Source organism: Microcebus murinus, chromosome 16 (genome assembly GCF_040939455.1).
Source record: "Microcebus murinus isolate Inina chromosome 16, M.murinus_Inina_mat1.0, whole genome shotgun sequence".
In the NCBI taxonomy this organism is placed as follows: domain Eukaryota; kingdom Metazoa; phylum Chordata; class Mammalia; order Primates; family Cheirogaleidae; genus Microcebus; species Microcebus murinus.
In genome coordinates this window covers 33,541,275-33,554,754 of record NC_134119.1, presented here as the reverse complement: position 1 = coordinate 33,554,754, position 13,480 = coordinate 33,541,275, and the positions used below count along the sequence as shown (strand labels likewise).

Genomic DNA, 13,480 nt, shown 5'->3' with positions numbered 1-13,480 from the left:
CTATTCCCATTGTTGTATGATGGGATTGCTTTTGTGTTGTTTCACCATGGTAGAAGGGGAAGGGCTTTAAGACATATGAAAACAGCCTTCAGAAAGAATAAGTGAACTAAAAGCAGTTTGGGGCATGTTCAAATACCAGTTGTAGTTTTAAGAAGTTTTGAGACAAAAGGTACCTAAGTTATGTACACAGAAACATACACAAAGAAATCGAGGGAGCACAGGAAAATGCATATAGGGAAGACAATGGAGAGAAGTCATAGGCCTTGATTTTTAATTTGTCTTTGCTGGTATCTTGTCATCAGGCAGAAGTAACACATGGACACCAGTAAATTCTCTTGTATTTGTGTATTCCAAAACTTAACTGTCACATTCCCCCAGTCACTGAGAGAGAGAGAGAGTGCTGAATCTTATCTTGGGACCAGCTTCTCCAAGGTAAAATTGTTAGCTCCTTCTAAGTTCCTGGGAACATGGACAAAGATTGAGGAAATTAATCAGCTGCAACTTACACAAAATTGTACAGCCAGTTATACAGTGAGGAGCAAAGCCAGACTTTGAACCTTGTCTCTCTATTTCCTCTGTATAACAGAGCCTCCCTGTTTTTAGTTGAAATCAGAAAGATTCTATGCTAAACTCTGTTAGTTACAAGGAAAACCCCACTACCACCACCACCAAAAAAGGTGTAAGTAATTCCCATCTTGTAGGGAATTTACTCCTAGAAACTAGGTGGAAAATTAAACACTTGGGACTTGAGGACTTCAGCAGCATTACTGTTGAGTTTTGATATCGTCTCCTTTTGTGAAATAGTCTCCCACAGAGTCCCCCAGGATTGAGCCAAGAGCCTGGTTCCTGCTCTGGACCACTCAGGATGCCATGAAGTGGCTGCTCGAGGACAAGCACACAGGGCCCTTCCCTCCTCAGGCGTGAAGGAAAGATAGTTTCCACATTCCTTGATACATCTTGCTGATTCTGACCAGGAAGTCACCTGAGTTGCTGTGATTTTACCTGAAAAGAACATCACTTCTCCTTTGTTTTTCTAGACGCAGAGACCTGGGGATTGAAAGACCCATTCTGGGCCAAAATGATAACAAATTAAAAACATTAAAGTAAGTCCCTCGGTTTGATCACCGAATTGCTAAATATCTTTCATAGACTAATCCAGTGCTTAGTGGAGTTTATATGCCTGTTTGCTGAGTGACTCCTCTAATTTTGCCTTTCCCTAGGTGTTCAACTTTGCTGGTGGTAGGGGACAATTCACCTGCAGTTGAGGCTGTGGTAAGTATGTCCTGATGTTGTGAAGATGAATGAGATTCAGATGTAATAAACTGTATGTAGCACACTGCTGACACACTGGAAACAGTTGGTAAACACTAGTTTTTGTTATTTCTGATTGCATATGTCAGGCTTTGCTCTTTATTCAGTTTGGAAAATTAATTCCTCATCAGTCACTAGGTTTCATCACATGGAATCAGTATTGCCTTGATTGCTTTGTGTGGTGCAATTCACTTTGTGGAAATAGTATAACTAATCAGCATTTACTTATTGTCATATTTCTGGCAGCCTCAGCCTTCAATGTGAAATAGGTTACCACCATGACTCTACCTCCTTCTCAAGGACATAGCACATTGATAAAAATGATTTATGCTTATTACAGAAAATATGAAAAAATTTAAAAATATGATGGGGAGTAAATTATTATCCTGTTACCCAAAGACAAACCATTATCTTTTGCTTTAACATAAACCTGATTATATTAAATAAACAAGATTTTGGGGCCGGATGCGGTGGCTATTGCCTGGAAACAATTAGCTGGGCGCAGTGGTGCGTGCATCTAGTCCCAGCTACTCGGGAGGCTGACCAGGAGGATTACTTGAGCCCAGGAGTTTGAGGTTGCCGTGAGCTAGGCTGACGCCATGGCACTCTAGCCTAGGCAATGGAGTGAGACTCTGTCTCAAAAAAGAAAGAAAGATTTTGGGCCCGGTGCAGTGGCTCACGCCTGTAATCCTAGCACTCTGGGAGGCCGAGGCAGGAGGATTGCTTGAGGCCAGGAGTTCAGAACCAGGCTGCACAACATAGCAAGACCCTCTTTATACAAAAATATTTTAAATAAGTTGGGCATGGTGGCATATGCCTGTAGTCCCAGCACCCCAGGAGTATCACTTAAACTGAGAAGTTTGAGGTTACAGTGAGCTATAATCAGGCCACTGCACTCTAGCCTGGGTGACAGAGCAAGACCCTCTCTCAAAAATAATAATAATAATGTTGCTACTAAACATCCTTATAAAATCTTTGACTGAATCTTTGATTAGTTCTTTGGGATGGGTTTCCAGAAGTGGAATTAATTTGTCTAAAAGCCCTGTATAAGGTTTTTTATACATTTTCCCAGATTCCTTTCTAGGAAGGATATATATTGGTATATATATATATTTTTGTTTCTTTGTTTTAGAGATAGGGGCTCACTGTGTCACCCTGGCAAGTTCAGTGGCATAATCATAGCTCACTGCAACCTCAGACTCCTAGGCTGAAGTGATCCTGCTTCAGCCTCCTAACTAGCTGGGACTACAGGCATGTGCCACCACATGGCTATTTTTTTGTAATTATTATTTTTTGTAGATATGGGGTCTCGCCATTTTGCTCAGGCTGGTCTCCATCTCCTGGTCTTAAGCAATCCTCTGGCCTCTGACATCCTAAAGTGCTAGGATTACAGGCATGAGCGACCATGCCCAGCCTGAAGTTGACAGTTTGTCATATGTCTATTACGTCTTTCCCACAGCGTATAACGTATCTAAGTATAACGTATAGCGTATAATGTATATAAGTATCTGTGTGAAATTGCTTGATTTTCTTTGGCTGCCTTCACTTCTGCCCTATATGGAGTAAAACATTGAGGAGTGAGGCTTTTTGGAAATGAAGTCTAATAAATAAATAGAGGGGTAGACATAGGTGAGTAGGTTTGTGGGGCAGGGAGAATGTTTATAGGGTGAAATAAATGTGAAGATAGAATATATTCACGTCTCTGTGCATTGCCCTGTAAAACATTGTGTCTGATATAAAATACATGGCATGGCTTACAGGGACAAATAACTCTAAATCCCATCCCACTTAAATAAAATTCCTCAAAGATAATAAGGTTATAGTGGTGATCACAATTTATCAAGAAGGAGCTTTGTCAGTCTTTTCAAGCTAAAAAGATAGGAAACACATGCTACAAAAATATCTATCAAAAAAGGTTTTTAATAGACATATTTACTTAAAACAGGAAAGTAGGATTGTTTTTAGAAAATACGCTTAATCAGAATTGCCTTATTATACTGAATTAAGTATTTCTGTGAATCTTGGGTCTAAAGTTATTTGCCTGTGTTTTTGTGTTTTTTGGAGACACAGTCTCACTCTGTGCCTGGGCTAGAGTGCTGTGGCATCAGCCTAGCTCACAGCAACCTCAAACTCCTGGGCTCAAGCAATCCTCCTGCGTCAGCCTCCCGAGTAGCTGGGACTACAGGCATGCGCCACCATGCCCAGCTAATTTTTTTTTCTATATATTTTTAGTTGACCAATTGATTTTTTTCTATTTTTAGTAGAGACAGAGTCTTGCTCTTGCTCAGGCTGGTCTGGAGCTCAAGCAATCCTCCTGCCTCGGCCTCCCAGAGTGCTAGGATTACAGGTGTGAGCCACCGCACCTGGCCTGCCTTTTTTGAATTGTGTAGACTTAAAGCAACATTTGCAATTATTTTTCAAGACTATGTAATTTAAAATAGATAAGTTCTCGTCCTCTTTCTGATTTCCACACCCTCGATGTTTATTAGAGAAGAACTTCAGGAGCCCATCTGTGCCGTAGAGTAGATTCTCTTCTTTACACAGTCTAACCTAGCTCCTCTGCCAGAGCATTTTATCCACAAGTTGGTAGAGATTAAGAGGAAAGGAAGAGCAAGAAGATAATTCACAAAGTTCTAGTCACTGTTGCTAGCTGTTCTTGCTCACTTATTAATTTAACATCATTTTTTCACCATCTATTTGCTCGGTGCTATGGAGAATATGAAAATAAAGTGGAATCTCTGTATTCAGGGAGCTGGGGAAGGGGTAGACATATTAAAAACCACAAATTATGGTTGGCTTACCAGATATCAAGACTTATTATAATGTTATAGAAATTACAAAGTGAATGAAGGAAACTATGATTTATTATATTAAATCTAGACTTGGGAGCTCATTCTTCTAGAAAATATTTGTAGTATATCTACTATGTTCTAAGCACTGTGTCAGACAGGGATCCAGTTTTCAAATCCTACTTTTTAGAGTTAATGCACATTCTATAGTAACTGGTACATTTGTTTATCAGTGCCTGCATTTTCCTTTGTATATAGCAAATCAAAACTCTGATTTGGTGATCCTGGCCTTTAGATTATCCCCTCATTTTAGAAGAGTTTGTATACATGCCCACCCAGTGGATTTGCTCTGCAATCCCCAGAGCAAATGTTCAGCTCTAATAGTGGTTCTTGCCTCGGTAATTTTAATAACTCCTCAACTGGCTCGCTGCCTCTGCAGTCTGTCATATAGCCACTGCTGTCCTAAAGCAACTCAAATCTGTTACCTCAGACACCGTGTGTGGCCTCCTGACTTCCACAGTTAGCTCCAGCCTGCCCCCAGCCTCGCCCCTCAGTGCACCCTAGCCTCACAGCTGCCTCTGTGGCGTTTGCTTCCCGCCTCCTGGGTCTTTGCTTATGCTTGCCCCCCAACTCTGGAAGCCTTCAAGCACCTACCTCTTCTCTCCATCCATCTGTAGAAATCCTACTCATCATTCAGCTCAGTTGTGAAATTTTTGAAGTGGTTTCATTTTGCTTTGTATTACATGTTTTCACCACACTGGATTCCAAAATCTTAGCACAGATTTTCATGGCAAACAGGTAAAAGGAGACATCTGGTTGATCAAATTAGCCCTAAAACATTGCTGGACCCAGAGATTGTCCTTCAAAACATTTTCTTTGAGGTCTCTGCTTTCATGGTTAAAAACTCATTTGTAATAGATACCAAATACATAAATACACAGGGTTATATTAATAGTTCTTCGTTACAATGGCTGCTGTGAGAAAAAATCAAAAGAGTTCAACTTTAAACTTGGATAGCCAAAGACCTGGAAGCAGAAAAGAGATAGGATAGAAGGAACAGGAACCTCACTGCCCTAGGAGCCTGGGAGAGGGGTGAGAAGGGAGGTGGGGTGGGTACCTGGGGCTCAGTCTTCATGGCCTGTTGTGCTGGGAAGCCATCAACAGAGCCCAGCAGGAGAGGGCCACCGCTTAGTTCACTTGTTAATGAAGTAAGGTAACTGCCTTCGTGTTATGTAGCTACCCAGTAGGAAGAATTGGATTGAGCATGTAATTCTTTACAGACTCTACTTATACTAGATTCAGAAAGTGAAATTAGCCAGTTTTTAGATCTACTCAGAAATATCAGATATGAAGTACATCATATATCTCCCACTATGTATTTTGGTAATCTCTTATGCTGGTTCAGCCATTCTCTGTCTGAGCTGTTGATCTTGCAAGGTCATTTCTCACGCTGAGCTGTTTCTTATTTTCTAGCAATTTATAAAATTGCTTTCTCCTGTTTTTAAATTTTAGGTTGAATGCAATTCCCGCCTGAACCCTGTAAATACAACTTTGCTAAAGGTAATGTGTCATCTTCCCTCACTGTAGTCCATTTGCAAAGAAATTCTACAGGTTTCCTAATTACTATGTTTTCTGGATAGTTGCCCAGAGAAAAGGAAAGCTTCTCTCTCTATGATTCTCTCATTGTATTTTTTTTTTTTAAACAAGTTCTTGCTTTGTTGCCCAGGCTAGAATACAATGGCATCATCATAGCTCACTGCAACCTCGAACTCCTCGACTCAAGCAACCCTCCCTCCTTAGCCTCCTGAGTAGCAGGGACTACACATGTGTGCCTCCACACTGGGCTGATTTTTCTGTCTTTTTGTAGAGAGGAGTCTTGCTGTGTTGCCCCAACTGGTACTGAACTCCTCAAGTGATCCTCTTGCCTCAGCCTTCCAAAATGCTAGGGTTACAGGTGTGAGCCACTAAACCTGGCCTCATCTTCTTTTTAAAAATGTTTCCTCCTGAACATATTCTCATTGTAGAACACTGGAAAATAAAGAAAAACATAAAGAATAAAATAAATTTAAATTACCCCTACTCCTACCACCCAAAGGTAACCTGGGGTAAAATATCAATATTTTTTCCCTATACATTCTTATATCATTTAAATCAGAAAGTATTTACAGACCTGTATTTGTTTTCCTCAACTTTATGACATAACATTTTCCATGTAATTAAAAACTTCATAAGCATTATGTAATGTGAGAAGATAATGGATGGAAATTCTTTACATGCAAATCCTGCTGTATTGGTAAGGAAGCTTCCAATAACATTTCTAATGATGAGGGTTGATGAATTTTCTTTCTCTTAGGGCAACTAGAGAACCACTTTTGGACTAAATTTCTAGGTATCAAGTGTCTCAAAAGACTCTACCTTTTAAGTATACCCCAGGCAAAAGTGTCAACCTTGCATTGTCTCAACCTAGCTTTTTGTAGAGCCTCTACTAAAATGTTTTAGGTAGCTGACCTTGTTTGAATTTGGACTACTATAGATTTAAATGCTGATCTTATGTTGTATACTGCTATGTTTTCACTATGAAAGACTTCTGCCTTCTTCCCTTTCTCTTTGAAGTGCAATGGAAGGGGAAGTGCTATCACCAGAAGCAGCCCATAGTTTCTAGAAATATAACATGAGGGCCAGGCACGGTGGCTCACGCCTGTAATCCTACCTCTCTGGAAGGCCGAGGCGGGCAGATTGCTCAAGGTCAGGAGTTTGAAACCAGCCTGAGCAAGAGCAAGAACCCATCTCTACTATAAATAGAAAGAAATTAATTGGCCAACTAATAGATATAGAAAATATTAGCCAGGCATGGTGACACATGCCTGTAGTCCCAGCTACTCCGTAGGCTGAGGCAGTAGGATTGCTTCAGCCCAGGAATTTGAGTTTGCTGTGAGCTCGACTGACGCCACAGCACTCACTCTAGCCTGAGCAACAAAGTGATACTCTGTCTCAAAAAAAAAAAAAAAAAAAGGACTATAACATGAGTTTAATGCTCTAAGGTGACCAATTCAAAATGTTCTGGATGCCAGGCGATTAACAGGCTAATCTAAAATAGGAATTGAAGGCCGGGCGCTGTGTGGCTCACGCCTGTAATCCTAGCTCTTGGGAGGCCGAGGCGGGCGGATTGCTCAAGGTCAGGAGTTCAAAACCAGCCTGAGCGAGACCCCGTCTCTACTATAAATAGAAAGAAATTAATTGGCCAACTGATATATATATATAAAATTAGCCGGGCATGGTGGCGCATGCCTGTAGTCCCAGTTACCCGGGAGGCTGAGGCAGAAGGATCACTCGAGCCCAGGAGTTTGAGGTTGCTGTGAGCTAGGCTGACGCCACGGCACTCACTCTAGCCCGGGCAACAAAGTGAGACTCTGTCTCAAAAAAAAAAAAAAAATAGGAATTGAAAAAAAAAGTTTGTGGTTTCAACTTGGCTTTTCACTTCAGGTTAGAATTGGTATTTATAAGCACAAAACTGAATTCTACAATAGCCATGAACATGGTAATTTCTGGGCAAAAATGCTCATCTACAACGGCATGTAAAGTGGATAACTCCTATGGCAGATTGAACTGATTCTCAAACTATTTTATGGGTATCAGTCTTGGAAATAGTTTATCCCAATATTCTCTTTCTGCATATGACAACTGTTTTATGGTTCTATTATAATCATGTTTCAACTCTCAAACTTCATGAAAATATAGCCTGTGACAGTTTGATCTATTATATTAATATATTTGTCAGGTTAAATGTTCCTTTCTAATCTTATGCATAGAATTTTCAAGGGATGTATTTTGTTAAGCTCAAACTTTTATGTCTTCTGTGTCATTCTTCTCTTCTCAAGTAAGTCCCTCCACAAAGAAAATATTTTTCTTCTCATCTATATTTTTTGAATTTCACAGCTATTCCTTTTTTTTTTTTATTTGAGACAGAGTCTTTCTCTGTCACCCAGGCTAGAGTGCCATGGTATCAGCCTAGCTCACAACAACCTCAGACTCCTGGGCTCAAGTGATCCCTCCTGCCTCAGCCTCCCAAGTAGTTGGGACTACAGGCATGGGCCACCACTCCTGGCTAATTTTTTCTATATTTTTTTAGTTGTCCAGCTAATTTCTTTCTATTTACAGTAGAGACTGGGTCTGGCTCTTGTCGAGGCTGGTCTGGAACTCCTGACCTTAAGCGATCCTCCCACCTCAGCCTCCCAGATTGCTAGTTTTATAGGTATGAGCCACCATGCCCAGCCTTCTGTCTTTAATAGCATTGCTTAGCATGTGATAGACATTCTGCAGTCACAACAATGTTTCTGTTAAAAGCTGCATCAAAGTATGATGTCTTTCACATATACTTGAGCAACAAATAGGGATTTATAATACATTAAGCTGGCTATGGTTCTACACGAGCAAATAAGAGAGGAAATAGAGTCCCGTGTTTCCCCCAAAATTAGACAGGATCTTGTATTTATTTTTCCTCAAGAAAACACCCTAGGGCTTATTTTCAGGGGATGTGTTATTTTCCCCTCAAAGCCTCAGCTTGCAGCACACACAGGATGTTCGGGACCTGACTTGGGGAGCCAACCTTGTTGGTGGGGCCGCCCGCACCTTTCCGGTCACCTCTGGGATAGTAGCTGTCACAATGGGGCAGATAAGAAGGGCTGCTCATCTTTTTTACCACTCTTCAAGGAAATGGGTTGTGCAGATACACTGCGTAGCCATGCCCATCACTAGATCTTATTTTCTGGGTAGGGCTTATATTGTGCAAATGCTTAGAAATCCTGCTAGGGCTTATTTTATGGGTAGGTCTTATTTTCGGGGAAACACGGTAGTGCTAAGAAATAGGAGCCCTAAAGTTGTATGTGGCCAGGTTTGAGGCCCAGCACTGCCAATTTTTTTACCTATATGACTTTAGATCTGTATGACAGTTTTTTCATTTATAAAATCAAGTTAATAATAGTACTGACTTCATGGAAATGTTGTAGGGATTAACACAGCCTGTCTTCAATAAACATTAGCTATACATAAGGATACTAGTTCAGAGACAATGGGATATAAGGAAACTTTTTAGCCAGGCCTAAATTCATACCTGTACAAGTAATGACAACTAGCTCATAGCTTTCTCCTTAATTTGGCATGGCAAAATTTCTTGATTTCAAAAATGTTAAAATGTGACAACAAACTAATATTAAAAGAAACAGAGGTGAAACACAGGACAAGCGAGTTGATCAGTCTGACCCTCAGTTTCACCATCCATACAGTGGGGATGTGTGCCTCCTGAGGCTGTTGGAGAGGGACCTAGTCTGCCTTATTCATCGCTATGTAGGAAGCAATCTATAAAAACACATTGAATGACTGAATGCAGTAAATGCATGCGTAGCACAGCAGCCTGTAAACAGGAAGCATTCAGTAAGTGGTAGTTGCTAGCATTAAAAATAGTAAAAGTCTCCAAGACCCTAGTGCACCCCACCAAGTCACGGGGGAACCTGCACAATAATTTCTCTAGGAGAGTTCACTGCTATTCTACCAAGGCAGAAATGCAAATTCTTGAACCTTACCCCAGACCTATTGAATCAGAATCTCTAGGATAGGAACCCAAGAACCTGAGTTTTAACAAGTTCTCTGGGTAATTCCAGTGCACACTAATGAAGCCCTAGCCTAGAAATCCTTGCACAGGTGAGAATAATCAGCTATAAAGGTTTATGAGGTAGGTCGGGTGTGGGCTCATGAGTGTAATCCTAGCACTCTGAGAGGCTGAGGCAGGAGGATCGCTTGAGGCCAGGAGTTTGAGACCAGCCTGACCAAGAGTAAGACCCTGTCTCTACAGAAAGTAGAAAACATAGCTGGGCGTTGAGTCCCAGATACTTAGGAGGCTGAGGCAGGAGGATCCCTTGAGCCTGGGAGTTTGAGGTTACAGTGAGCTATGATGACACAACAGGACTCCAGCCAGGGTGACAAGGTGTGACTGTCTCAAAAAAAAAGTTCATGAGGTAAAAAGTAGTCTCACCAAAAACAGCTGTAAGGGCCGGGCGTGGTGGCTCACGCCTGTAATCCTAGCTCTCTGGGAGGCCGAGGCGGGCGGATTGCTCGAGGTCAGGAGTTCGAAACCAGCCTGAACAAGAGCGAGACCCCGTCTCTACTATAAATAGAAAGAAATTAATTGGCCAACTAATATATATATATATAAAAAATTAGCCGGGCATGGTGGCGCATGCCTGTAGTCCCAGCTACTTGGGAGGCTGAGGCAGAAGGATTGCTTGAGCCAGGAGATTGAGGTTGCTGTGAGCTAGGCTGACGCCATGGCACTCACTCTAGCCTAGGCAACAAAGCGAGACTCTGTCTCAAAAAAAAAAACAAAAAACAGCTGTAAGAAGAAAGTGGCTGACCAAGCAAGGTGGCTGAATCAGCATCAGCTCCTCATTGGAGAACTCCCCTTCCTCATGGAGTGAAGATAATGTAGAGTTGAGGGGAACTTAAAAGACACAATGCCCCCAGTAGTCAGGGTCAGACTGTTTGAGGACTCTGAAAGTAACATTCTTCAGGCAGAGTCAGAAGCATTGTTGAAGGCAGTGGTTAACTTCACCAACACCTCAACAGAAAATTTCCACCATGGGCCTGAAAGTCAGGCCTTGCAGCTTATTGATAAATAAACCTTAAATAACGCTTTTGGATTTGCATCCAAGGTCATTGCTAGGGTCCAGGTTTTTGTATAGGAGAGCAGTGAGGACATGCAAACTGGGATGCACTTAAACATTAAGGAATCTGAAACTCGATTGTGTCCTATGGGACAGGGCTTGACATAGTCATAGCATGTGGCTTACGTATAAGTCCCAACTGACTGGCATGTTTTTCCTCTTCTAGATGGCAGACTGTGGGGGACTGCCTCAAGTAGTTCAGGTAAGGAGATGTTTTTTTTAAGCGCCTGTTGGATCCTGCCTCTCTGCCTATGTAGACATTAATGCCTGCTTGTTTTGTCCCCACAGCCCGGGAAGCTCACCGAGGCCTTCAAATACTTTTTACAGGGAATGGGCTACAGTGAGTAGCACACAACTTTTCTAACAAAGATTTATGAATAATGGTGGTCAGTTTGACATCTGGGAGGCCACAATTCTTAGGACACAACCTATGCTAGAGAAGGTAGAAACCAGGATGTTTATGGAGCATTCATTTGCACATAGATGTGATGTGCTAATACTTATTAAGCACTTACCTTGTGTCAGGTACTATATATTCTTAACCTAAGAGGTAAGTTCTGCTATTAGTCCCATTTTATAGAAGAGGAAACAGACGATCAGAGAGGCTTATTACATTTCCCAAGGTAACAATTTAGCTAAAGAGCCATGATTCAAACCAAGGCAGTCTGACTCCATTGTAACCACTGAAGCTTGGGCTGTCCTAGCAGCGATTTGTGTTTGAACTCAGCTGTTTAATAACTCCTGGCCTAGAGAAACAAGATGGAGACTCCAGAAGGAAAGAGTAGTGTCCTTGGTTTAATCTGTTCCACTATAGAACATAAAGTTGCGGAGTATTTTAGAGCAAGTGCAAGGATATGACCATATCATATGCTGTTGTCGTGGTCTCTCGTATTGTGAGACCCCAAGCTTTCTCATTTGTCATAGAATTATCTATGCTTGGTCTTTTATTGGAGTTTTAAGAAAAACCTTTACACCCAGGTACAGAGCTCTTTACCCAGTACGGTGATTTTCTCCTGCCTTTGGTATCAATGTGGATAATGGCCATTTGTGAGCCACTTGGTCAGCTGCTCTGGGCAGCTGGCCCCTGGGTGCAGCCCTGTACCTGCCAGGCAGACCGTGTATGTCTTGTCTCAAGTGGCTGTGTCATCCCCGTCTGTGAGCTGCTACCAACCGAGCCCACACCCACAGCCCCCAGGCTTGCTGGGAGGAGCAGAATTCCCTCTCCTAGCCCATTGTCATCCCTTTCCTAGGAAATAGGTGATCTTCCAGCCCCTTTATGATCAAACGCAGATGACTGTTTATAGTGGAGGGGAAAATAATTGCCTTTGTCTAGTTGAGAGACGTAACCTCTGAGATGTTATTGAAATATCTATCAGCTTCACCTTCTCTCTGGGACCTTACAATAAAAATTGATCCCTGGCTTAGAGTATTCTGTCAGTGTCTACTGGGCAGCTGAGGTTGCCACTTAGCACTCTCTGGTCACTAACCTGGCTCTTCCTGTGTCCATCCTGCTTCCAGTTCCATATGTGCAGCTCAGTCACCTGAGCACCGAGTCAGGTACCTTCCTCTGTGCTGGCCCCACACCCTGCCTCCCAGCCACGCTCTCCTGGCTGCATTGGCTGCCTGCAGCATGTCCGCGGTTTTCCTGTGCAGTGAGAGCCCGATAGAACGTGGCTCGTTATGCCCCAAGGGGTTTAGCCTATAGTTCCAGCCCCGGTCCCCAGGAGGAAGAAAGGATCTGGTTGTAAGGGCCAGGCCTTCTCTTGTGACCCTAATCCAGGGTCATAATAGCAGCTGAAGCTTAACAGACAGGGCCCCCCTTCCACTACCGCCTACTGACCCTAGTATTAATCCCCAGCCACAGGCAGGAATGGAAGGGCAGCCTTGACTCTAAATGGGAGTGTCAGAGACTGTGCCCAGAGAACTCTGGCACCTTTGACCCCAGCATTGAAATGACAGCTGTGGGAGTGGCTGGTGCCTCAGGAGGATATGCCATGTAAAGCCCTGTCCCATCCAAGCTGGAAGGACCTTAGGGTCAAGCAGTGGCATAACACGAGTCTGAGGTCAACACCTAACCCCAGAGCTCTTCCTTCCCAGCAACCTATGCCTCATTCCTGTGTAGAAGTCAGCTCCAGGTGTAGCTTCCCTCCCCTCCACCCACACCTGCCTACATGTCTCCTCGCCCTCCTCCCCAGGTAGTCAGGGTAGCCTGTGGACACGGATGGTAGTCTTGTTGTATCGGGCTTGCACTGTGTCTGTGAAACACTTTCATACTTGTGTGGTTTGTCTGTCTTTTCTTTGGTGTAGTCTTGCATGCACTGTAGGTTTTGATTACCTGTTTGGGTTCCTAAAGCCTCCTTCATAATCACTGTGTGAATAGTGTGGGCATAGCTAAGAGGCTAGATTCTGTCTGGACTTAGGGGTTTCCTTGTTCTGCTTTGGGCTAGAGTGAGCTGAGATTCCAATCAGATCTAAAGGATTAAAGTAGCCTTGTGCATATTGCCACTCACCTAGAGCTAATAATGCAAAATGGGGATGGCTGTATTTTGTCCTGGGTGTCATTGTAAATGGGTTGGAGAGGCTACACACAAAACCTCTGGTGAAACTTCTAGATTAGCTGAGCATAACCAGGGCTCCATCTTCTAGTCGTCTTGCTTCTTTGTT

The 13,480-nt window shown here is 42.7% G+C and overlaps 1 protein-coding gene across 6 annotated transcripts in view; it reads left to right on the top strand.

Annotated features, from left to right (window-relative positions):
- The window catches only part of NDRG3 (NDRG family member 3), a 138,436-nt gene that overhangs the window by 58,838 nt on the left and 66,118 nt on the right, over positions 1-13,480 (top strand). For 3 of the 6 annotated variants that reach the window (XM_076011102.1, XM_076011100.1, XM_076011101.1), the window contains 6 exons: positions 1,038-1,103; positions 1,221-1,272; positions 5,613-5,660; positions 10,983-11,018; positions 11,105-11,156; positions 12,335-12,373. In XM_076011102.1, coding sequence (XP_075867217.1) covers positions 1,038-1,103; positions 1,221-1,272; positions 5,613-5,660; positions 10,983-11,018; positions 11,105-11,156; positions 12,335-12,373 — 293 coding nt within the window. The remainder of the gene's footprint in view (positions 1-1,037; positions 1,104-1,220; positions 1,273-5,612; positions 5,661-10,982; positions 11,019-11,104; positions 11,157-12,334; positions 12,374-13,480) is intronic. The other 3 variants (XM_076011103.1, XM_076011104.1, XM_020282079.2) reach the window with 1 other exon arrangement.